Below are 26,545 nucleotides of genomic sequence, written 5' to 3' on the forward strand. Positions count from 1 at the left end.
CACACACACACACACACACACACACACACACCAGGTATATACACACACACACACACACACACACACACACACCAGGTATACACACACACACACACACACACACACACACACACACACACACACACACACACACACACCAGGTATACACACACACACACCAGGTATACACACACACACACACACACCAGGTATACACACACACACACACACACCAGGTATATACACACACACACACACACACCAGGTATACACACACACACACACACACCAGGTATATATATACACACACACACACACACACACACCAGGTATACACACACACACACACACACACACACACACACACACACACACACACACACACACACCAGGTATACACACACACACACACACACCAGGTATATATATACACACACACACACACACACACACACACACACACACACACACCAGGTATACACACACACACACACACACACACACACACCAGGTATATATACACACACACACACACACACACACACACCAGGTATATATACACACACACACACACACACACACACACCAGGTATATATACACACACACACACACACACACACACACACACACACACACCAGGTGTATATATACACACACACACACACCTGGTATATATACACACACACACACACACACACACACACACACACACACACACACACACACCAGGTATATACACACACACACCAGGTATATACACACACACACCAGGTATATACACACACACACACACACACACACACACACACACACACACACACACACACACACACACACACACACACACCAGGTATATATACACACACACACACACACACCAGGTATATATATACACACACACACACACACCAGGTATATATACACACACACACACACACACACCAGGTATATATACACACACACACCAGGTATATACACACACACACACACACACACCAGGTATACACACACACACACACACACACACACACACACACACACACACACACACACACACACACACACACACTCCTCCCTATCCAGGTATATACACACACACACACACACACACACTCCTGTCTGTCTAGGTATTTATTTTTATTCTACCTTTATTTAACCAGGTAGACTAGTTGAGAACAAGTCCTTTATTTAACCAGGTAGACTAGTTGAGAACAAGTCCTTTATTTAACCAGGTAGACTAGTTGAGAACAAGTCCTTTATTTAACCAGGTAGGCCAGTTGAGAACAAGTCCTTTATTTAACCAGGTTAGGCTAGTTGAGAACAAGTCCTTTATTTAACCAGGTAGGCTAGTTGAGAACAAGTCCTTTATTTAACCAGGTAGGCCAGTTGAGAACAAGTCCTTTATTTAACCAGGTAGGCTAGTTGAGAACAAGTCCTTTATTTAACCAGGTAGGCCAGTTGAGAACAAGTCCTTTATTTAACCAGGTAGGCTAGTTGAGAACAAGTCCTTTATTTAACCAGGTAGGCTAGTTGAGAACAAGTCCTTTATTTAACCAGGTAGACTAGTTGAGAACAAGTCCTTTATTTAACCAGGTAGGCTAGTTGAGAACAAGTCCTTTATTTAACCAGGTAGGCTAGTTGAGAACAAGTCCTTTATTTAACCAGGTAGGCTAGTTGAGAACAAGTCCTTTATTTAACCAGGTAGGCTAGTTGAGAACAAGTCCTTTATTTAACCAGGTAGGCTAGTTGAGAACAAGTCCTTTATTTAACCAGGTAGGCAAGTTGAGAACAAGTCCTTTATTTAACCAGGTAGACCAGTTGAGAACAAGTCCTTTATTTAACCAGGTAGGCTAGTTGAGAACAAGTCCTTTATTTAACCAGGTAGGCTAGTTGAGAACAAGTCCTTTATTTAACCAGGTAGGCCAGTTGAGAACAAGTCCTTTATTTAACCAGGTAGGCTAGTTGAGAACAAGTCCTTTATTTAACCAGGTAGGCCAGTTGAGAACAAGTCCTTTATTTAACCAGGTAGGCTAGTTGAGAACAAGTCCTTTATTTAACCAGGTAGGCTAGTTGAGAACAAGTCCTTTATTTAACCAGGTAGACTAGTTGAGAACAAGTCCTTTATTTAACCAGGTAGGCTAGTTGAGAACAAGTCCTTTATTTAACCAGGTAGGCTAGTTGAGAACAAGTCCTTTATTTAACCAGGTAGGCTAGTTGAGAACAAGTCCTTTATTTAACCAGGTAGGCCAGTTGAGAACAAGTTCTCATTTGCAAATGCGACCTGGCCAAGATAAAGCAAAGCAGTGCGACACAAACAACAACACAGAGTTACACATAAACAAACGTACAGTCAATAACACAATAGAAAAATCTATATACAGAACATCAATACCATCTACCAATCAGCTGTTTAGTAACCACAGAACATCAATACCATCTACCAATCAGCTGTTTAGTAACCGCAGAACATCAATACCATCTACCAATCAGCTGTTTAGTAACCACAGAACATCAATACCATCTACCAATCAGCTGTTTAGTAACCGCAGAACATCAATACCATCTACCAATCAGCTGTTTAGTAACCGCAGAACATCAATACCATCCACCAATCAGCTGTTTAGTAACCGCAGAACATCAATACCATCTACCAATCAGCTGTTTAGTAACCGCAGAACATCAATACCATCTACCAATCAGCTGTTTAGTAACCGCAGAACATCAATACCATCTACCAATCAGCTGTTTAGTAACCGCAGAACATCAATACCATCTACCAATCAGCTGTTTAGTAACCGCAGAACATCAATACCATCTACCAATCAGCTGTTTAGTAACCGCAGAACATCAATACCATCTACCAATCAGCTGTTTAGTAACCGCAGAACATCAATACCATCCACCAATCAGCTGTTTAGTAACCGCAGAACATCAATACCATCTACCAATCAGCTGTTTAGTAACCGCAGAACATCAATACCATCTACCAATCAGCTGTTTAGTAACCGCAGAACATCAATACCATCTACCAATCAGCTGTTTAGTAACCGCAGAACATCAATACCATCTACCAATCAGCTGTTTAGTAACCGCAGAACATCAATACCATCTACCAATCAGCTGTTTAGTAACCGCAGAACATCAATACCATCTACCAATCAGCTGTTTAGTAACCGCAGAACATCAATACCATCTACCAATCAGCTGTTTAGTAACCGCAGAACATCAATACCATCTACCAATCAGCTGTTTAGTAACCGCAGAACATCAATACCATCTACCAATCAGCTGTTTAGTAACCGCAGAACATCAATACCATCTACCAATCAGCTGTTTAGTAACCGCAGAACATCAATACCATCTACCAATCAGCTGTTTAGTAACCGCAGAACATCAATACCATCCACCAATCAGCTGTTTAGTAACCGCAGAACATCAATACCATCTACCAATCAGCTGTTTAGTAACCGCAGAACATCAATACCATCTACCAATCAGCTGTTTAGTAACCGCAGAACATCAATACCATCTACCAATCAGCTGTTTAGTAACCACAGAACATCAATACCATCTACCAATCAGCTGTTTAGTAACCGCAGAACATCAATACCATCTACCAATCAGCTGTTTAGTAACCGCAGAACATCAATACCATCTACCAATCAGCTGTTTAGTAACCGCAGAACATCAATACCATCTACCAATCAGCTGTTTAGTAACCGCAGAACATCAATACCATCTACCAATCAGCTGTTTAGTAACCGCAGAACATCAATACCATCTACCAATCAGCTGTTTAGTAACCGCAGAACATCAATACCATCTACCAATCAGCTGTTTAGTAACCGCAGAACATCAATACCATCTACCAATCAGCTGTTTAGTAACCGCAGAACATCAATACCATCTACCAATCAGCTGTTTAGTAACCGCAGAACATCAATACCATCTACCAATCAGCTGTTTAGTAACCGCAGAACATCAATACCATCTACCAATCAGCTGTTTAGTAACCGCAGAACATCAATACCATCTACCAATCACCCTGGCCCTCCAGATGTTCCACAGCATCTAAGCAGCTGTGTGTGTGTGTGTGTGTGTGTGTGTGTGTGTGTGTGTGTGTGTGTGTGTGTGTGTGTGTGTGTGTGTGTGTGTGTGTGTGTGTGTGTGTGTGTGTGTGTGTGTGTGTGTGTGTGTGTGTGTGTGTGTGTGTGTGTGTGTCTCTACTAGGTGTGTGTTACCGCCCTCTCACCTCAGCGCCCTCCAGAGGCTACGGCCCCCCAGCAGTGCGGCGTGGGCCGAGTTCCTGAACGCCTCGGCCAACGGGAGGATGGAGAGGGACTTTGCTCTGCTGACTCTGACGGACTCTGAGCAGAGAGAACTGTACGAGGCCGCACGAATCATCCAGAACGCCTTCAGACGATACAAGGTACGCGCAATATCAACGCTGGTGGGAGGAGCAACGCTGACACATCCTGTTTTAGGGTTGGTTCATGTTCCCAGCAGGATTAATTCAGGTTATCGTCCGGCAACGGTATTGCTGACGTCAAGATGATTTAACGACTTAATCTGTCTCTCTGTTCTCTCTCTCTCTCTGTTCGCTCTCTCTCTGTTCTCTCTCTCTCTCTGTTCTCTCTCTCTCTGTTCTCTCTCTCTCTGTTCTCTCTCTCTCTGTTCTCTCTCTCTCTGTTCTCTCTCTGTTCTCTCTCTCTCTCTGTTCTCTCTCTCTCTCTCTGTTCTCTCTCTCTCTCTCTGTTCTCTCTCTCTCTCTGTTCTCTCTCTCTCTCTCTGTTCTCTCTCTCTCTCTCTGTTCTCTCTCTCTCTCTGTTCTCTCTCTCTCTCTGTTCTCTCTCTCTCTCTCTGTTCTCTCTCTCTCTCTCTGTTCTCTCTCTCTCTCTCTGTTCTCTCTCTCTCTCTCTGTTCTCTCTCTCTCTCTGTTCTCTCTCTCTCTGTTCTCTCTCTCTCTGTTCTCTGTTCTCTCTGTTCTCTCTCTCTGTTCTCTCTCTCTCTGTTCTCTCTCTCTCTCTGTTCTCTCTCTCTCTCTGTTCTCTCTCTCTCTGTTCTCTCTCTCTGTTCTCTCTCTCTCTCTGTTCTCTCTCTCTCTCTGTTCTCTCTCTCTCTCTGTTCTCTCTCTCTCTCTGTTCTCTCTCTCTCTCTGTTCTCTCTCTCTCTGTTCTCTCTCTCTCTCTGTTCTCTCTCTCTCTCTGTTCTCTCTCTCTCTGTTCTCTCTCTCTCTCTGTTCTCTCTCTCTCTGTTCTCTCTCTCTCTCTCTCTCTGTTCTCTCTCTCTCTCTGTTCTCTCTCTCTCTCTGTTCTCTCTCTCTCTCTGTTCTCTCTCTCTCTCTGTTCTCTCTCTCTCTCTGTCTCTCTCTCTCTCTGTTCTCTCTCTCTCTCTGTTTCTCTCTCTCTCTGTTCTCTCTCTCTCTCTGTTCTCTCTCGTTCTCTCTCTGTTCTCTCTCTCTCTCTCTGTTCTCTCTCTCTCTCTCTCTGTTCTCTCTCTCTCTCTCTCTCTCTCTCTGTTCTCTCTCTCTCTCTCTCTCTCTCTCTCTGTTCTCTCTCTCTCTGTTCTCTCTCTCTCTGTTCTCTCTCTCTCTGTTCTCTCTCTCTCTGTCTCTCTCTCTCTCTGTTCTCTCTCTCTCTGTTCTCTCTCTCTCTGTTCTCTCTCTCTCTGTTCTCTCTCTCTCTGTTCTCTCTCTCTCTGTTCTCTCTCTCTCTCTGTTCTCTCTCTCTCTCTCTCTCTCTCTCTCTGTTCTCTCTCTCTCTCTGTTCTCTCTCTCTCTCTCTGTTCTCTCTCTCTCTCTGTTCTCTCTCTCTCTCTCTCTCTCTCTCTCTCTGTTCTCTCTCTCTCTCTGTTCTCTCTCTCTCTCTGTCTCTCTCTCTCTCTGTTCTCTCTCTCTCTCTCTGTTCTCTCTCTCTCTCTGTTCTCTCTCTCTCTGTCTCTCTCTCTCTCTGTTCTCTCTCTCTGTTCTCTCTCTCTGTGTTCTCTCTCTCTCTGTCTCTCTCTCTCTCTGTTCTCTCTCTCTCTCTCTCTCTCTCTCTCTGTTCTCTCTCTCTCTGTTCTCTCTCTCTCTGTTCTCTCTCTCTGTTCTCTCTCTCTCTGTTCTCTCTCTCTCTGTTCTCTCTCTCTCTCTCTCTGTTTCTCTCTCTCTCTGTTCTCTCTCTCTCTGTTCTCTCTCTCTCTGTTCTCTCTCTCTCTCTGTTCTCTCTCTGTTCTCTCTCTGTCTCTCTCTCTGTTCTCTCTCTCTCTCTCTCTCTCTCTCTCTGTTTCTCTCTCTGTTCTCTCTCTCTCTCTGTTCTCTCTCTCTCTGTTCTCTCTCTCTCTGTTCTCTCTCTCTCTCTCTGTTCTCTCTCTCTCTCTGTTCTCTCTCTCTGTTCTCTCTCTCTCTCTGTTCTCTCTCTCTCTGTTCTCTCTCTCTCTGTTCTCTCTCTCTCTCTGTTCGCTTCGCTCTCTCTCTGTTCTCTCTCTGTTCTCTGTTCTCTCTCTGTTCTCTCTCTCTCTCTGTTCTCTCTCTCTCTCTGTTCTCTCTCTCTCTCTGTTCTCTCTCTCTGTTTCTCTCTCTCTCTGTTCTCTCTCTCTCTGTTCTCTCTATGTTCTCTCTCTGTTCTCTGTTCTCTCTCTCTGTTCTCTCTCTCTGTTCTCTCTCTCTGTTCTCTCTCTCTCTGTTCTCTCTCTCTCTGTTCTCTCTCTCTCTGTTCTCTCTCTCTCTGTTCTCTCTCTCTCTCTCTCTCTGTTCTCTCTCTCTCTCTCTGTTCTCTCTCTCTCTCTCTGTTCTCTCTCTCTCTCTGTTCTCTCTCTCTCTCTCTCTGTTCTCTCTCTCTCTCTCTGTTCTCTCTCTCTCTCTCTCTGTTCTCTCTCTCTCTCTGTTCTCTCTCTGTTCTCTCTCTCTCTCTGTTCTCTCTCTGTTCTCTCTCTGTTCTCTCTCTCTCTGTTCTCTCTCTCTCTGTTCTCTCTCTGTTCTCTCTCTCTCTGTTCTCTCTCTGTTCTCTCTCTGTTCTCTCTCTCTCTGTTCTCTCTCTCTCTCTGTTCTCTCTCTCTCTGTTCTCTCTCTCTCTCTGTTCTCTCTCTCTCTCTGTTCTCTCTGTTCTCTCTCTCTCTCTCTGTTCTCTCTCTCTCTCTGTTCTCTCTCTCTCTCTCTCTCTGTTCTCTCTCTCTCTCTGTTCTCTCTCTCTGTTCTCTCTCTCTCTCTGTTCTCTCTCTCTCTCTGTTCTCTCTCTCTCTCTGTTCTCTCTCTCTCTCTCTGTTCTCTCTCTCTCTGTTCTCTCTCTCTCTCTGTTCTCTCTGTTCTCTCTCTGTTCTCTCTCTGTTCTCTGTTCTCTCTCTGTTCTCTCTCTCTGTTCTCTCTCTCTGTTCTCTCTCTCTCTCTCTCTCTGTTCTCTCTCTCTCTGTTCTCTCTCTCTCCCTCCATCTAAATGATCTGTTTGACTGATACCTATGAGAGTCAAAGACCCTGAAGTCTGTGCTTGTGGGGTCTACAGAAGGCATATTGTTCTTCCTTCCAGTTATTGACAGCGCTGCCAGAGAAATATGTTGATGATTTAAATGTACTCCATACCTGTACAGTAGATAATGTACTCCATACCTGTACAGTAGATAATGTACTCCATACCTGTACGGTAGATAATGTAAATGTACTCCATACCTGTACAGTAGATAATGTACTCCATACCTGTACGGTAGATAATGTACTCCATACCTGTACGGTAGATAATGTACTCCATACCTGTACGGTAGATAATGTACTCCATACCTGTACGGTAGATAATGTACTCCATACCTGTACGGTAGATAATGTACTCCATACCTGTACGGTAGATAATGTACTCCATACCTGTACGGTAGATAATGCACTCCATACCTGTACAGTAGATAATGCACTCCATACCTGTACAGTAGATAATGTACTCCATACCTGTAAGGTAGATAATGTACTCCATACCTGTAAGGTAGATAATGTACTCCATACCTGTAAGGTAGATAATGTACTCCATACCTGTACAGTAGATAATGTACTCCATACCTGTACAGTAGATAATGTAAATGTGCTCCATACCTGTACAGTAGATAATGTCTCTAGCCCACAAGCAACTGTCAATAACTAAAATACCATTAGTGGATTTAACAGTGGTCCCTGGGGGTCCTAACAGTGGTCCCTGGGGGTCCTAACAGTGGTCCCTGGGGGTCCTAACAGTGGTCCCTGGGGGTCCTAACAGTGGTCCCTGGGGGTCCTAACAGTGGTCCCTGGGGGTCCTAACAGTGGTCCCTGGGGGTCCTTGGGGGTCCTAACAGTGTTCCCTGGTCCCTGGGGGTCCTAACAGTGTTCCCTGGTCCCTGGGGGTCCTAACAGTGGTCCCTGGGGGTCCTAACAGTGGTCCCTGGGGGTCCTAACAGTGGTCCCTGGGGGTCCTAACAGTGGTCCCTGGGGGTCCTAACAGTGTTCCCTGGGGGTCCTAACAGTGTTCCCTGGGGGTCCTAACAGTGTTCCCTGGGGGTCCTAACAGTGGTCCCTGGGGGTCCTAACAGTGGTCCCTGGGGGTCCTAACAGTGGTCCCTGGGGGTCCTAACAGTGGTCCCTGGGGGTCCTAACAGTGGTCCCTGGGGGTCCTAACAGTGTTCCCTGGTCCCTGGGGGTCCTAATAGTGGTCCCTGGGGGTCCTAACAGTGGTCCCTGGGGGTCCTAACAGTGGTCCCTGGGGGTCCTAACAGTGGTCCCTGGTCCCTGGGGGTCCTAACAGTGGTCCCTGGTCCCTGGAGGTCCTAACAGTGTTCCCTGGTCCCTGGGGGTCCTAACAGTGTTCCCTGGGGGACCTAACAGTGTTCCCTGGGGGACCTAACAGTGTTCCCTGGGGGACCTAACAGTGTTCCCTGGGGGACCTAACAGTGTTCCCTGTTCCCTGGGGGACCTAACAGTGTTCCCTGTTCCCTGGGGGACCTAACAGTGTTCCCTGGGGGACCTAACAGTGGTCCCTGGTCCCTGGGGGACCTAACAGTGTTCCCTGTTCCCTGGGGGACCTAACAGTGTTCCCTGGGGGACCTAACAGTGGTCCCTGGTCCCTGGGGGTCCTAACAGTGGTCCCTGGGGGTCCTAACAGTGGTCCCTGGGGGTCCTAACAGTGGTCCCTGGGGGTCCTAACAGTGGTCCCTGGGGGTCCTAACAGTGTTCCCTGGGGGTCCTAACAGTGGTCCCTGGGGGTCCTAACAGTGTTCCCTGGTCCCTGGGGGTCCTAACAGTGTTCCCTGGTCCCTGGGGGTCCTAATAGTGGTCCCTGGGGGGTCCTAATAGTGGTCCCTGGGGGGTCCTAACAGTGGTCCCTGGGGGTCCTAACAGTGGTCCCTGGGGGTCCTAACAGTGGTCCCTGGGGGTCCTAACAGTGGTCCCTGGGGGTCCTAACAGTGGTCCCTGGGGGTCCTAACAGTGGTCCCTGGTCCCTGGGGGTCCTAACAGTGGTCCCTGGTCCCTGGAGGTCCTAACAGTGTTCCCTGGGGGACCTAACAGTGTTCCCTGGGGGACCTAACAGTGTTCCCTGGGGGACCTAACAGTGTTCCCTGGGGGACCTAACAGTGTTCCCTGGGGGACCTAACAGTGTTCCCTGTTCCCTGGGGGACCTAACAGTGTTCCCTGGGGGACCTAACAGTGGTCCCTGGTCCCTGGGGGACCTAACAGTGGTCCCTGGTCCCTGGGGGACCTAACAGTGGTCCCTGGTCCCTGGGGGTCCTAACAGTGTCCCTGGGAGTTTTTGCAAGAGAGGCAATCTTAATAGGGCACACATGACTTTCAGTCACTAAAGCTGATATTTTTCTCCCTCCCTCCCTCCCCCTCCCTCCCCCCCCCTCCCTTCTAATGCTGATGTTATCCTCCCTCCCCCCTCCCTTCTAATGCTGATGTTATCCTCCCTCCCTCCCTCCCTCCCTCCTCCCCCTCCCTCCCCCCCTCCCTCCCTTCTAATGCTGATCTTATCCTCCCTCCCCCCCCCCCTCTAATGCTGATGTTATCCTCCCTCCCTCCCTCCCTCCCTCCCTCCCCCCCTCCCTTCTAATGCTGATCTTATCCTCCCTCCCTCCCCCTCCCTCCCCCCTCCCTCCCTTCTAATGCTGATCTTATCCTCCCTCCCCCCCTCCCTCCTCCCTCCCTCCCTCCCCCTCCCTCCTCCTTCCCTCCCTCCTCCCTCCCTCCCTCCCCCCCTCCCTTCTAATGCTGATGTTATCCTCCCTCCCTCCCCCTCCTCCCTCCTCCCCCCTCCCTCCCCCCCTCCCTCCCTTCTAATGCTGATCTTATCCTCCCTCCCCCCCCCCTTCTAATGCTGATGTTATCCTCCCTCCCTCCCTCCCTCCCTCCCCCCCTCCCTTCTAATGCTGATCTTATCCTCCCTCCTCCCCCTCCCTCCCCCCTCCCTCCCTTCTAATGCTGATCTTATCCTCCCTCCCCCTTCCTCCCTCCCTCTCCCCTCCCTCCCTCCTCCCTCCTCCCTCCCCCTCCCTCCTCCCCCTCCCTCCCTCCTCCCCCTCCCTCCCTCCTCCCCCCTCCCTCCTTCTAATGCTGATGTTATCCTCCCTCCCTCCCTCCCTCCCTCCCTCCCTCCCCCCCCTCCTTCTAATGCTGATCTTATCCTCCCTCCCTCCCCCTCCCTCCCCCCTCCCTCCCTTCTAATGCTGATCTTATCCTCCCTCCCCCTCCCTCCCTCCCTCCCTCCCTCCCTCCCCCTCACCTCCCCCCTCCCTCCCCCTCCCTCCTCCCCCTCCCTCCTCCCCCTCCCTCCCTCCCCCCCTCCCTTCTAATGCTGATGTTATCCTCCCTCCCTCCCCCTCCTCCCTCCTCCCCCTCCCTCCCCCCTCCCTCCCTTCTAATGCTGATCTTATCCTCCCTCCCCCCCCCCTTCTAATGCTGATGTTATCCTCCCTCCCTCCCTCCCTCCCTCCCCCCCCTCCCTTCTAATGCTGATCTTATCCTCCCTCCCTCCCCTCCCTCCCCCCTCCCTCCCTTCTAATGCTGATCTTATCCTCCCTCCCCCTCTCCTCCCTCCTCCCTTCCCTCCTCCCTCCCTCTCCTCCTCTCCCTCCTCCTCCCTCATCCCTCCTCCTCCTTCTTTCTCCTCTCCTCCCTCCTCCCTCCTCCTCCCTCCCTCTCCCTCCTCCCTCCTCTCCCTCTCCCTCCTCCCTCCCTCCCTCCTCCCTCCCTCCTCCCCTCCTCCCCTCCCTCCCTCTCCCCTCCCTCCCCCTCCCTCCTCCCTCTCCCCTCCCTCCCTCCCCTCCCCCTCCTCCCTCCCCCTCCCTCCCTTCTAATGCTGATGTTATCCCCTCTCTGATTCTGTCCAGGGTCGGAGGTTAAAGGAACAGCAGGACGTGGCAGCAGCCGTCATCCAGCGCTGCTACAGGAAGTACAAGCAGGTAGAGACACGCCCCTTTACCCAGCACACACTTCTTCACCTCCAAACCCCAGAGGTCATCACCTTGGAGACCTGGCTGATCTCTAACCCCTGTCCTCTGTCCGTAGAGGAGGCAGAGTCGTTGGCCTGTTGCATGTAGCTGTGACATGCTGTGGTGCAACCAACAAAACAACACTAATACTTCTCTCTCTTTGTCCTCATCTACCATCTCTCTCTCTCTCTCTCTCTCTCTCTCTCTCTCTCTCTCTCTTTGTCCTCATCTACCATCTCTCTCTCTCTCTCTCTCTCTCTCTCTCTCTCTCTCTCTTTGTCCTCATCTACCATCTCTCTCTCTCTCTCTCTCTCTCTCTCTCTCTTTGTTCTCTCATCTACCATCTCTCTCTTTCTCCATGCCTCCATCTCTCTCTCTGTTTCTCTCTCTCTCTCTCTCTCTCTTTGTCCTCTCAACTACCATCTCTCTCTCTCTCTCTCTCTCTCTTTGTCCTCTCATCTACCATCTCTCTCTCTCTCTCTCTCTCTCTCTCTTTGTCCTCTCATCTACCATCTCTCTCTCTCTCTCTCTCTTTGTCCTCTCTCTCTCTCTCTTTGTCCTCTCATCTACCATCTCTCTCTCTCTCTCTCTTTGTCCTCTCATCTACCATCTCTCTCTCTCTCTCTTTTTGTCCTCTCATCTACCATCTCTCTCTCTCTCTCTCTCTCTCTTTTTGTCCTCTCATCTACCATCTCTCTCTCTCTCTCTCTCTCTCTCTTTTTGTCCTCTCATCTACCATCTCTCTCTCTCTCTCTCTCTCTCTCTCTCTCTCTCTCTCTCTCTCTCTCTCTCTCTCTTTGTCCTCTCATCTTCCATCTCTCTTTCTCCATGCCTCCATCTCTCTCTCTGTCTCTCTCTCTCTCTCTCTTTGTCCTCTCATCTACCATCTCTCTCTCTCTCTCTCTCTCTCTCTCTCTCTCTCTCTCTCTCTTTGTCCTCTCATCTTCCATCTCTCTTTCTCCATGCCTCCATCTCTCTCTCTCTCTCTCTCTCTCTCTTTGTCCTCTCATCTACCATCTCTCTCTCTCTCTCTCTCTCTCTCTCTCTCTCTCTCTTTGTCCTCTCATTTTCCATATCTCTTTCTCCACTCTTCCTTCTCTCTCTCTCTCTGATATCATCATGCTAGCTAACATGGATAGCTCTGAAGGTAACGTGTCTAACCGCAGATTGTTTCTACTGTCATAGAGAGAGAGGAGAGGAGAAAGGAGAGGAGGGAGAGAGAGAGAGGAGAGGAGAAAGAGAGGAGAGAGGGAGAGAGGGGGAGGGGGAGAGAGGGGAGAGACACTAAAGGCTTTGTGTAGATTGTGTCTGCATTTGGCGTGTGGAACCTCTGTGGGTATGTGCTTTAGGCTGGAGTGAAACAGGAGTGCTGTATCCTTACATGTATGTTTATATGTACAAGAACATGTGTAACTCTTCCTCTCTCCCTCTCTCCCCCTCTCTCCCCCTCTCTCTCCCCCCTCTCTCTCTCCTCTCCTCTCTCTCTCTCCTCTCTCTCTCTCCCCTCTCCTCTCTCCCCTCTCCTCTCTCCCCTCTCCTCTCTCCCCTCTCCTCTCTCTCCTCTCCTCTCTCTCCTCTCCTCTCTCTCCTCTCCTCTCTCTCCTCTCCTCCCTCTCCTCCCCTCTCCTCTCTCTCCTCTCCTCTCCTCTCTCTCCCCTCTCTCGCCTCTCCTCTCTCTCTCTCTCCTCTCTCTCCCCTCTCCTCTCTCTCCCTCTCCTCTCTCTCCTCCTCTCTCTCCTCTCCTCTCTCTCCTCTCTCTCCTCGCCTCTCTCTCCTCTCCTCCCCCTCTCCTCTCTCCCTCTCCTCTCCTCTCCTCTCCTCTCTCCCTCTCCTCTCCTCTCTCCCTCTCCTCCCCTCTCCTCTCCTCCCCTCTCTCTCCCCTCTCCTCTTCCCCTCTCCTCTCCTCTCTCCCCTCTCCTCTCCTCTCTCCCCTCTCCTCTCCTCTCTCCCCTCTCCTCTCTTCCTCTCCTCTCTCTCCTCCCCCTCTCTCTCCTCCCCTCTCTCTCCTCCCCTCTCTCTCCTCTCCTCTCCTCTCCTCTCCTCCTCTCCTCTCCTCTCCTCTGTCAGTATGCTCTGTATAAAAGGATGACTCAGGCAGCGATACTGATCCAGTCTAAGTTCCGTAGTTACTATGAGCAGAAGAAATTCCAGCAGTCTAGACGGGCTGCGGTTCTGATCCAACAGTACTACCGCAGCTACAAGGAGTATGAACGCCTCAAACAGGGACCCAGAGGGTCCGGATCACACAACCCAAAACTGAAGTAGGTGGTAACGGGAAACCAGCATCTTAACCATTGTGGTTCCCTATTAGTACGAAGGGCTTAGTTTATAGGTTAAAATGTCCAGCACACATGGGATTATATAACACTGTATTCATAGTTTATAGGTTAAAATGTCCAGCACACATGGGATTATATAACACTATGTTTATAGGTTAAAATGTCCAGCACACATGGGATTATATAACACTGTGTTTATAGGTTAAAATGTCCAGCCCACATGGGATTATAAAACACTATGTTTATAGGTTAAAATGTCCAGCCCACATGGGATTATATAACACTATGTTTATAGGTTAAAATGTCCAGCACACATGGGATTATATAACACTATGTTTATAGGTTAAAATGTCCAGCCCACATGGGATTATATAACACTATGTTTATAGGTTAAAATGTCCAGCACACATGGGATTATAAAATACTGTGTTTATAGGTTAAAATGTCCAGCCCACATGGGATTATATAACACTGTGTTTATAGTTTAAAATGTCCAGCCCACATGGGATTATATAACACTGTGTTTATAGGTTAAAATGTCCAGCACACATGGGATTATATAACACTGTATTCAAAGTTTATAGGTTAAAATGTCCAGCCCACATGGGATTATAAAATACTGTTTATAGGTTAAAATGTCCAGCCCACATGGGATTATATAACACTGTATTCATAGTTTATAGGTTAAAATGTCCAGCCCACATGGGATTATATAACACTGTATTCATAGTTTATAGGTTAAAATGTCCAGCACACATGGGATTATAAAATACTGTTTATAGGTTAAAATGTCCAGCCCACATGGGATTATATAACACTGTATTCATAGTTTATAGGTTAAAATGTCCAGCCCACATGGGATTATAAAATACTGTGTTTATAGGTTAAAATGTCCAGCCCACATGGGATTATATAACACTGTATTCATAGTTTATAGGTTAAAATGTCCAGCCCACATGGGATTATATAACACTGTGTTTATAGGTTAAAATGTCCAGCACACATGGGATTATAAAACACTGTATTCATAGTTTATAGGTTAAAATGTCCAGCCCACATGGGATTATATAACACTGTATTCATAGTTTATAGGTTAAAATGTACAGCACACATGGGATTATAAAACACTGTATTCATAGTTTTAGGTTAAAATGTCCAGCACACATGGGATTATAAAACACTGTGTTTATAGGTTAAAATGTCCAGCCCACATGGGATTATATAACACTGTATTCATAGTTTATAGGTTAAAATGTCCAGCCCACATGGGATTATATAACACTGTATTCATAGTTTATAGGTTAAAATGTCCAGCACACATGGGATTATAAAATACTGTATTCATAGTTTAAAATGTCCAGCCCACATGGGATTATATAACACTGTATTCATAGTTTATAGGTTAAAATGTCCAGCCCACATGGGATTATAAAACACTGTATTCATAGTTTATAGGTTAAAATGTCCAGCCCACATGGGATTATAAAACACTGTGTTTATAGTTTAAAATGTCCAGCCCACATGGGATTATAAAACACTATGTTTATAGGTTAAAATGTCCAGCCCACATGGGATTATAAAACACTATGTTTATAGGTTAAAATGTCCAGCCCACATGGGATTATATAACACTATGTTTATAGGTTAAAATGTCCAGCCCACATGGGATTATAAAACACTATGTTTATAGGTTAAAATGTCCAGCCCACATGGGATTATATAACACTGTGTTTATAGTTTAAAATGTCCAGCCCACATGGGATTATATAACACTGTATTCATAGTTTATAGTTTAAAATGTCCAGCCCACATGGGATTATATAACACTGTGTTTATAGTTTAAAATGTCCAGCCCACATGGGATTATAAAACACTATGTTTATAGGTTAAAATGTCCAGCCCACATGGGATTATATAACACTATGTTTATAGGTTAAAATGTCCAGCCCACATGGGATTATAAAACACTATGTTTATAGGTTAAAATGTCCAGCCCACATGGGATTATATAACACTGTGTTTATAGTTTAAAATGTCCAGCCCACATGGGATTATATAACACTATGTTTATAGGTTAAAATGTCCAGCCCACATGGGATTATATAACACTATGTTTATAGGTTAAAATGTCCAGCCCACATGGGATTATATAACACTATGTTTATAGGTTAAAATGTCCAGCCCACATTGGATTATAAAACACTATGTTTATAGTTTAAAATGTCCAGCCCACATGGGATTATATAACACTGTATTCATAGTTTATAGTTTAAAATGTCCAGCCCACATGGGATTATATAACACTGTATTCATAGTTTAAAATGTCCAGCCCACATGGGATTATATAACACTGTATTCATAGTTTAAAATGTCCAGCCCACATGGGATTATAAAACACTGTATTCATAGTTTATAGGTTAAAATGGCCAGCCCACATGGGATTATATAACACTGTATTCATAGTTTATAGGTTAAAATGTCCAGCCCACATGGGATTATATAACACTGTGTTTATAGGTTAAAATGTCCAGCACACATGGGATTATAAAACACTGTATTCATAGTTTATAGGTTAAAATGTCCAGCCCACATGGGATTATATAACACTGTATTCATAGTTTATAGGTTAAAATGTACAGCACACATGGGATTATAAAACACTGTATTCATAGTTTTAGGTTAAAATGTCCAGCACACATGGGATTATAAAACACTGTGTTTATAGGTTAAAATGTCCAGCCCACATGGGATTATATAACACTGTATTCATAGTTTATAGGTTAAAATGTCCAGCACACATGGGATTATAAAATACTGTATTCATAGTTTAAAATGTCCAGCCCACATGGGATTATATAACACTGTATTCATAGTTTATAGGTTAAAATGTCCAGCCCACATGGGATTATATAACACTGTATTCATAGTTTATAGGTTAAAATGTCCAGCCCACATGGGATTATAAAACACTATGTTTATAGGTTAAAATGTCCAGCCCACATGGGATTATAAAACACTATGTTTATAGGTTAAAATGTCCAGCCCACATGGGATTATAAAACACTATGTTTATAGGTTAAAATGTCCATCCCACATGGGATTATATAACACTATGTTTATAGGTTAAAATGTCCAGCCCACATGGGATTATATAACACTGTGTTTATAGTTTAAAATGTCCAGCCCACATGGGATTATAAAACACAATGTTTATAGGTTAAAATGTCCAGCCCACATGGGATTATAAAACACTATGTTTATAGGTTAAAATGTCCAGCCCACATGGGATTATAAAACACTATGTTTATAGGTTAAAATGTCCAGCCCACATGGGATTATAAAACACTATGTTTATAGTTTAAAATGTCCAGCCCACATGGGATTATATAACACTGTATTCATAGTTTAAAATGTCCAGCCCACATGGGATTATAAAACACTGTATTCATAGTTTATAGGTTAAAATGGCCAGCCCACATGGGATTATATAACACTGTATTCATAGTTTATAGGTTAAAATGTCCAGCCCACATGGGATTATATAACACTGTGTTTATAGGTTAAAATGTCCAGCACACATGGGATTATAAAACACTGTATTCATAGTTTATAGGTTAAAATGTCCAGCCCACATGGGATTATATAACACTGTATTCATAGTTTATAGGTTAAAATGTACAGCACACATGGGATTATAAAACACTGTATTCATAGTTTTAGGTTAAAATGTCCAGCACACATGGGATTATAAAACACTGTGTTTATAGGTTAAAATGTCCAGCCCACATGGGATTATATAACACTGTATTCATAGTTTATAGGTTAAAATGTCCAGCACACATGGGATTATAAAATACTGTATTCATAGTTTAAAATGTCCAGCCCACATGGGATTATATAACACTGTATTCATAGTTTATAGGTTAAAATGTCCAGCCCACATGGGATTATATAACACTGTATTCATAGTTTATAGGTTAAAATGTCCAGCCCACATGGGATTATAAAACACTATGTTTATAGGTTAAAATGTCCAGCCCACATGGGATTATAAAACACTATGTTTATAGGTTAAAATGTCCAGCCCACATGGGATTATAAAACACTATGTTTATAGGTTAAAATGTCCATCCCACATGGGATTATATAACACTATGTTTATAGGTTAAAATGTCCAGCCCACATGGGATTATATAACACTGTGTTTATAGTTTAAAATGTCCAGCCCACATGGGATTATAAAACACAATGTTTATAGGTTAAAATGTCCAGCCCACATGGGATTATAAAACACTATGTTTATAGGTTAAAATGTCCAGCCCACATGGGATTATAAAACACTATGTTTATAGGTTAAAATGTCCAGCCCACATGGGATTATAAAACACTATGTTTATAGTTTAAAATGTCCAGCCCACATGGGATTATATAACACTGTATTCATAGTTTATAGTTTAAAATGTCCAGCCCACATGGGATTATATAACACTGTATTCATAGTTTAAAATGTCCAGCCCACATGGGATTATATAACACTGTATTCATAGTTTAAAATGTCCAGCCCACATGGGATTATAAAACACTGTATTCATAGTTTATAGGTTAAAATGTCCAGCCCACATGGGATTATATAACACTGTGTTTATAGTTTAAAATGTCCAGCCCACATGGGATTATATAACACTGTATTCATAGTTTAAAATGTCCAGCCCACATGGGATTATATAACACTGTATTCATAGTTTAAAATGTCCAGCCCACATGGGATTATATAACACTATGTTTATAGTTTAAAATGTCCAGCCCACATGGGATTATATAACACTGTGTTTATAGTTTAAAATGTCCAGCCCACATGGGATTATATAACACTGTATTCATAGTTTATAGTTTAAAATGTCCAGCCCACATGGGATTATATAACACTGTATTCATAGTTTAAAATGTCCAGCCCACATGGGATTATATAACACTGTATTCATAGTTTAAAATGTCCAGCCCACATGGGATTATAAAACACTGTATTCATAGTTTATAGGTTAAAATGGCCAGCCCACATGGGATTATATAACACTGTATTCATAGTTTATAGGTTAAAATGTCCAGCCCACATGGGATTATATAACACTGTGTTTATAGGTTAAAATGTCCAGCACACATGGGATTATAAAACACTGTATTCATAGTTTATAGGTTAAAATGTCCAGCCCACATGGGATTATATAACACTGTATTCATAGTTTATAGGTTAAAATGTACAGCACACATGGGATTATAAAACACTGTATTCATAGTTTTAGGTTAAAATGTCCAGCACACATGGGATTATAAAACACTGTGTTTATAGGTTAAAATGTCCAGCCCACATGGGATTATATAACACTGTATTCATAGTTTATAGGTTAAAATGTCCAGCACACATGGGATTATAAAATACTGTATTCATAGTTTAAAATGTCCAGCCCACATGGGATTATATAACACTGTATTCATAGTTTATAGGTTAAAATGTCCAGCCCACATGGGATTATATAACACTGTATTCATAGTTTATAGGTTAAAATGTCCAGCCCACATGGGATTATAAAACACTATGTTTATAGGTTAAAATGTCCAGCCCACATGGGATTATAAAACACTATGTTTATAGGTTAAAATGTCCAGCCCACATGGGATTATAAAACACTATGTTTATAGGTTAAAATGTCCATCCCACATGGGATTATATAACACTATGTTTATAGGTTAAAATGTCCAGCCCACATGGGATTATATAACACTGTGTTTATAGTTTAAAATGTCCAGCCCACATGGGATTATAAAACACAATGTTTATAGGTTAAAATGTCCAGCCCACATGGGATTATAAAACACTATGTTTATAGGTTAAAATGTCCAGCCCACATGGGATTATAAAACACTATGTTTATAGGTTAAAATGTCCAGCCCACATGGGATTATAAAACACTATGTTTATAGTTTAAAATGTCCAGCCCACATGGGATTATATAACACTGTATTCATAGTTTATAGTTTAAAATGTCCAGCCCACATGGGATTATATAACACTGTATTCATAGTTTAAAATGTCCAGCCCACATGGGATTATATAACACTGTATTCATAGTTTAAAATGTCCAGCCCACATGGGATTATAAAACACTGTATTCATAGTTTATAGGTTAAAATGTCCAGCCCACATGGGATTATATAACACTGTGTTTATAGTTTAAAATGTCCAGCCCACATGGGATTATAAAACACTGTGTTTATAGGTTAAAATGTCCAGCCCACATGGGATTATATAACACTGTATTCATAGTTTAAAATGTCCAGCCCACATGGGATTATATAACACTGTGTTCATAGTTTAAAATGTCCAGCCCACATGGGATTATAAAACACTGTATTCATAGTTTAAAATGTCCAGCCCACATGGGATTATATAACACTGTGTTCATAGTTTAAAATGTCCAGCCCACATGGGATTATATAACACTGTGTTTATAGTTTAAAATGTCCAGGTTAACAGAGAAAGGTTGTAAAATTGTGTAAAATGTTTTATATTTAATGCATTTATTTTTCCTAATGTCTTTTTGTCCCTTCAGGGGTTCCTTCCTGACTAAGAAGCAGGACCAGGCCGCCAGGAAGATCATGAGATTCCTTCGCCGATGCCGACACCGGTCAGTGACCTCACAGTGACCTCACAGCGATATCAATGTTATCAGAGAGAAATCATTCTTGGTAATTCAGAATTTTGTCACTTTTTAATGTTACTGAATGTTTTTCCTCTCTTCTCTCTCTCTCCACTTCCTCTTTCTCCCCCGTTCTCTCTCTCCACTTCCTCTTTCTCCCCCTGTTCTCTCTCTCTCCACTTTCTCTTTCTCCCCTGTTCTCTCTCTCTCCACTTTCTCTTTCTCCCCTGTTCTCTCTCTCCACTTCCTCTTTCTCCCCTGTTCTCTCTCTCCACTTTCTCTTTCTCCCCTGTTCTCTCTCTCCACTTCCTCTTTCTCCCCCGTTCTCTCTCTCTCCACTTTCTCTTTCTCCCCTGTTCTCTCTCTCTCCACTTCCTCTTTCTCCCCCGTTCTCTCTCTCTCCACTTCCTCTTTCTCCCCCGTTCTCTCTCTCCACTTCCTCTTTCTCCCCTGTTCTCTCTCTCTCCACTTCCTCTTTCTCCCCTGTTCTCTCTCTCCACTTCCTCTTTCTCCCCCGTTCTCTCTCTCTCCACTTCCTCTTTCTCCCCCGTTCTCTCTCTCTCCACTTCCTCTTTCTCCCCCGTTCTCTCTCTCTCCACTTCCTCTTTCTCCCCCTCTTCTCTCTCTCTCCACTTCCTCTTTCTCCCCCGTTCTCTCTCTCTCCACTTTCTCTTTCTCCCCTGTTCTCTCTCTCTCCACTTTCTCTTTCTCCCCTGTTCTCTCTCTCCACTTTCTCTTTCTCCCCTGTTCTCTCTCTCTCCACTTCCTCTTTCTCCCCTGTTCTCTCTCTCTCCACTTCCTCTTTCTCCCCTGTTCTCTCTCTCTCCACTTCCTCTTTCTCCCCTGTTCTCTCTCTCCACTTCCTCTTTCTCCCCGTTCTCTCTCTCCACTTCCTCTTTCTCCCCGTTCTCTCTCTCTCCACTTTCTCTTTCTCCCCTGTTCTCTCTCTCTCCACTTTCTCTTTCTCCCCTGTTCTCTCTCTCTCCACTTTCTCTTTCTCCCCTGTTCTCTCTCTCTCCACTTCCTCTTTCTCCCCTGTTCTCTCTCTCTCCACTTCCTCTTTCTCCCCTGTTCTCTCTCTCTCCACTTCCTCTTTCTCCCCTGTTCTCTCTCTCCACTTCCTCTTTCTCCCCGTTCTCTCTCTCCACTTCCTCTTTCTCCCCGTTCTCTCTCTCTCCACTTTCTCTTTCTCCCCTGTTCTCTCTCTCTCCACTTTCTCTTTCTCCCCTGTTCTCTCTCTCTCCACTTTCTCTTTCTCCCCTGTTCTCTCTCTCTCCACTTCCTCTTTCTCCCCTGTTCTCTCTCTCTCCACTTCCTCTTTCTCCCCTGTTCTCTCTCTCTCCACTTCCTCTTTCTCCCCTGTTCTCTCTCTCCACTTCCTCTTTCTCCCCCGTTCTCTCTCTCCACTTCCTCTTTCTCCCCCGTTCTCTCTCTCTCCACTTTCTCTTTCTCCCCTGTTCTCTCTCTCTCCACTTTCTCTTTCTCCCCTGTTCTCTCTCTCTCCACTTTCTCTTTCTCCCCCGTTCTCTCTCTCTCCACTTCCTCTTTCTCCCCTGTTCTCTCTCTCTCCACTTCCTCTTTCTCCCCTGTTCTCTCTCTCTCCACTTCCTCTTTCTCCCCTGTTCTCTCTCTCTCCACTTTCTCTTTCTCCCCTGTTCTCTCTCTCTCCACTTTCTCTTTCTCCCCCGTTCTCTCTCTCTCCACTTCCTCTTTCTCCCCTGTTCTCTCTCTCTCCACTTCCTCTTTCTCCCCTGTTCTCTCTCTCTCCACTTCCTCTTTCTCCCCTGTTCTCTCTCTCCAGGATTAAAGAGTTGAAACAGACTAAGGAGTTAGAGAGGAGAGGGCTTACCACCTAACTCCTCCTCTTACCCCTCCTTCATCCTGCCATCCGCCACAGGAGAGAGGGATGACTGATGGAGAAGAGAGAGGGATGACTGATGGAGAAGAGAGAGGGATGACTGATGGAGAAGAGAGAGGGATGACTGATGGAGAAGAGAGAGGGATGACTGATGGAGAAGAGAGAGGGATGACTGATGGAGAAGAGAGAGGGATGACTGATGGAGAAGAGAGAGGGGCCTGGTTGCCCTCCTTCATCACCCCATCCAACTTTATGCCTCTGTCACTCCTCCTCTCATCCTCCTCACATCCTCCTCTCCTCTCATCCTCCTCCTCTCCTCTCATCCTCCTCCTCTCCTCTCATCCTCTTCTCCTCCTTCTCTTCATCCCTCTCTCATGATGAAGTCATGCTACTTCTGCAAGAATGCAAACAGCGAAAGGATGGAGAGAGAGAGAGAAGTAAAAAAAGGGAGAGAGAGACTCCTGCCTTATCCCTTGTTCCGCTGCGGAGAGGAGGAGGGACCTGATGGAATCTGTTTATTTCTGGGCAAAACAAGACAACTGCAGCTTCTAACTGAATGTATGGAACGTTAAAATATATATATATATATATATATATATATATATATATACACATACATATATATTCTACAGATATCACATACTACATGTCACTGCTTTTGTGTGATTCATTGGGGCAGGTATTGTACTTGTATGAAGTGATAGCCGCTGAGACAGTAGGACTGAACAGAACACTTAAAAGTCTTAAAACGGGGAGATATCTTGACCCGAACTAACCAACCACCGGGTTGGTATAGAACCAGTATAGATCTAGACCACCTAGAGAGAAACCACCTCGTGTTAGTGTAGATAGAACCAGTATAGATCTAGACCACCTAGAGAGACATCACCTCGTGTTAGTGTAGATAGAACCAGTATAGATCTAGACCACCTAGAGAGACATCACCTCATGTTAGTATAGATAGAACCAGTATAGATCTAGACCACCTAGAGAGAAACCAGCCCGTGTTAGTGTAGATAGAACCAGTATAGATCTAGACCACCTAGAGAGAAACCAGCCCATGTTAGTGTAGATAGAACCAGTATAGATCTAGACCACCTAGAGAGAAACCAGCTCATGTTAGTGTAGATAGAACCAGTATAGATCTAGACCACCTAGAGAGACATCACCTCATGTTAGTATAGATAGAACCAGTATAGATCTAGACCACCTAGAGAGAAACCAGCCCATGTTAGTGTAACCAGAACCAGTATAGATCTAGACCAGCTAGAGAGAAACCACCTCATGTTAGTGTAGATAGAACCAGTATAGATCTAGACCACCTAGAGAGAAACCAGCCCGTGTTAGTGTAGATAGAACCAGTATAGATCTAGACCACCTAGAGAGAAACCACCAGGTGTCCCAAAGTCTTAAAGAAAACGAACCAATCAACTGCCCATTTTACTAGTCAGTTATAGAAGCTAGGAGGGGTTTGATGATAATGAAGACGGTAAGGTTTCAGGTTGTGTTGTAGGAGCATTATAGGTTGGTTGCTGTAACGTTGCAGGGTGGTTGTAGGAGGGTTTTGGTCTGCGAGAGACTAAACGTCCTGATCCTTTACATTATCAGGGTCATAGGGTTAAAGGTTAAAGGTCAGGCTAACACAACGTCCTTAACTCATCCTTTACACTGTCAGGGTCATAGGGTTAAAGGTCAGGGATTGAGCACAATAATCAGAATATTAAATCTTTTTGTGTCTAAGGAGGTGAAATGTTAATTTGACTGATTTAAAAAAAAAAAAATAACACAGTGTCTTCAAACCCTTTTGCCGGACAACACAGAAAGATGTTTACCAACACACAATTATTACACACACTGGGTTATACACTGATTACATGTACGGTTTATAAACTGTGTTCACGGTTTATAAACTGTGTTCACGGTTTATAAACTGTGTTCACGGTTTATAAACTGTGTTCACGGTTTATAAACTGTGTTCACGGTTTATAAACTGTGTTCACGGTTTATAAACTGTGTTCACGGTTTATAAACTGTGTTCACGGTTTATAACACACCAACTAACAGTTCATAAACACTCTACGGCGGTAATAACGCGTCAATACACATTTTTACTATTGCACTCTGACAACCTACCAACTCTGAGAGAGAACTAGACCCAGTGTAGATGTTCTAGAAGGTACTGTCTGGATGTACATACTGTAACATAACGATCTGCTTGGAGAATTATTATCATTTATATCTCTGTCCTTTATGAGATCTCTCTGCTTGACTGATGAACCCTTGGGCTGTTCCCAATGGGCCCCTGTTCACTACGTAGTACACTACCCCATAGGGCTCTGGTCTAAAGTAGTGCACTACCCCATAGGGCTCTGGTCTAAAGTAGTGCACTACCCCATAGGGCTCTGGTCTAAAGTAGTGCACTACCCCATAGGGCTCTGGTCTAAAGTAGTGCACTACCCCATAGGGCTCTGGTCTAAAGTAGTACACTACCCCATAGGGCTCTGGGGCCCTACCCATAGGGCTCTAGTCTAAAGTAGTACACTATATAGGGAATAGGGTGCCATTTGGGACGCATTTTTTCTGATGTGTTGTTTACTGTAGTGGACCCTATATAGTAGTGCACTACATCAACCAGAGCTTTCTATAAATAGGGAACATGGAGTCATTGGGGATGCGGCCCGTGGTTTCACATTATCTTACTACCTGGGTGTCCCAATAGCTCCCTGTTCACTATATACTAGTGCACTATGTAGGGAATAGGGGGGCCCTGCTATGAGATGATTATTATTACTGGTGTTAATATATTAAATGACTTGAGTTGATTTATTTGAGTTTCTAACAGTTTTTACATTTTCAAAACTTTTCCAAAATATGATGAAGTATTATTATAAAAAAAAAAAAATGATTTACATTATCTATTTTTATTTTTTGTTTCCGCTGGTGTTTTGAGTATTAAATGTTTATTTATGAATATGATGATTCATCTAATTTAAGACATTTACTGATCTGTGGTTTATTATTTTTAATTGCAGCCCAAATGGCACCCTATTCCCTATATAGTGCACTACTTTAGACCAGGACCCATAGGGATGTGGTTAAAAGTAGTGCACTAATAAAGGGAAAGCAAAGGGGGAAGCGTTGTTTTGTTTCTACTTCCTGTCACTCTGTACATTTGGGTTTCCTTGGCGACGTTATTTTATGACAGCGAATGTCACAACGACAACATTGGAACTAAATAAACTATAAACCCTCAAAATGGGTGTGTCTGTCACTGTGTGTGTGTGTGTGTCTGTCACTGTGTGTGTGTGTGTGTGTGTGTCACTGTGTGTGTGTGTGTGTGTGTGTGTGTGTCTGTCACTGTGTGTGTGTGTGTGTCTGTCACTGTGTGTGTGTGTGTGTCTGTCACTGTGTGTGTGTGTGTGTCTGTCACTGTGTGTGTCTGTCACTGTGTGTGTGTGTGTGTGTGTGTGTCTGTCACTGTGTGTGTGTGTGTCTGTCACTGTGTGTGTTAAACACATAGAGATGGATAGAGAGCTCATCTTTATATCTGTGACATCATGGGCAGCTCCATAGAGACGGATAGAGGACTCATCTTTATATCTGTGACATCATGTGCAGCTCCATAGAGACGGATAGAGGACTCATCTTTATATCTGTGACATCATGGGCAGCTCCATAGAGACGGATAGAGGACTCATCTTTATATCTGTGACATCATGGGCAGCTCCATAGAGACGGATAGAGGACTCATCTTTATATCTGTGACATCATGGGCAGCTAGATAGAGGACTCATCTTTATATCTGTGACATCATGTGCAGCTCCATAGAGATGGATAGAGGACTCATCTTTATATCTGTGACATCATGTGCAGCTCCATAGAGATGGATAGAGGACTCATCTTTATATCTGTGACATCATGTGCAGCTCCATAGAGCTAGATAGAGGACTCATCTTTATATCTGTGACATCATGTGCAGCTCCATAGAGACGGATAGAGGACTCATCTTTATATCTGTGACATCATGGGCAGCTCCATAGAGACGGATAGAGGACTCATCTTTATATCTGTGACATCATGGGCAGCTCCATAGAGCTAGATAGAGGACTCATCTTTATATCTGTGACATCATGTGCAGCTCCATAGAGATGGATAGAGGACTCATCTTTATATCTGTGACATCATGTGCAGCTCCATAGAGATGGATAGAGGACTCATCTTTATATCTGTGACATCATGGGCAGCTCCATAGAGACGGATAGAGGACTCATCTTTATATCTGTGACATCATTGGCAGCTCCATAGAGCTAGATAGAGGGCT

General features: G+C 44.5%; 1 protein-coding gene across 1 annotated transcript in view; it reads left to right on the forward strand.

The window, feature by feature from the left end:
• The window catches only part of camta2 (calmodulin binding transcription activator 2), a 108,647-nt gene extending 83,167 nt beyond the window's left edge, over positions 1-25,480 (forward strand). The window contains exons 19-24 of the mRNA XM_045722568.1: positions 4,211-4,409; positions 11,291-11,362; positions 12,519-12,539; positions 13,460-13,653; positions 20,280-20,354; positions 22,168-25,480. Coding sequence (XP_045578524.1) covers positions 4,211-4,409; positions 11,291-11,362; positions 12,519-12,539; positions 13,460-13,653; positions 20,280-20,354; positions 22,168-22,222 — 616 coding nt within the window. The 3' untranslated portion in view covers positions 22,223-25,480. The remainder of the gene's footprint in view (positions 1-4,210; positions 4,410-11,290; positions 11,363-12,518; positions 12,540-13,459; positions 13,654-20,279; positions 20,355-22,167) is intronic.
• Positions 25,481-26,545: the final 1,065 nt, after the last annotated feature.

The sequence above is a fragment of the Salmo salar genome, chromosome ssa07 (assembly GCF_905237065.1).
Source record: "Salmo salar chromosome ssa07, Ssal_v3.1, whole genome shotgun sequence".
Classification (NCBI taxonomy): Eukaryota; Metazoa; Chordata; class Actinopteri; order Salmoniformes; family Salmonidae; genus Salmo; species Salmo salar.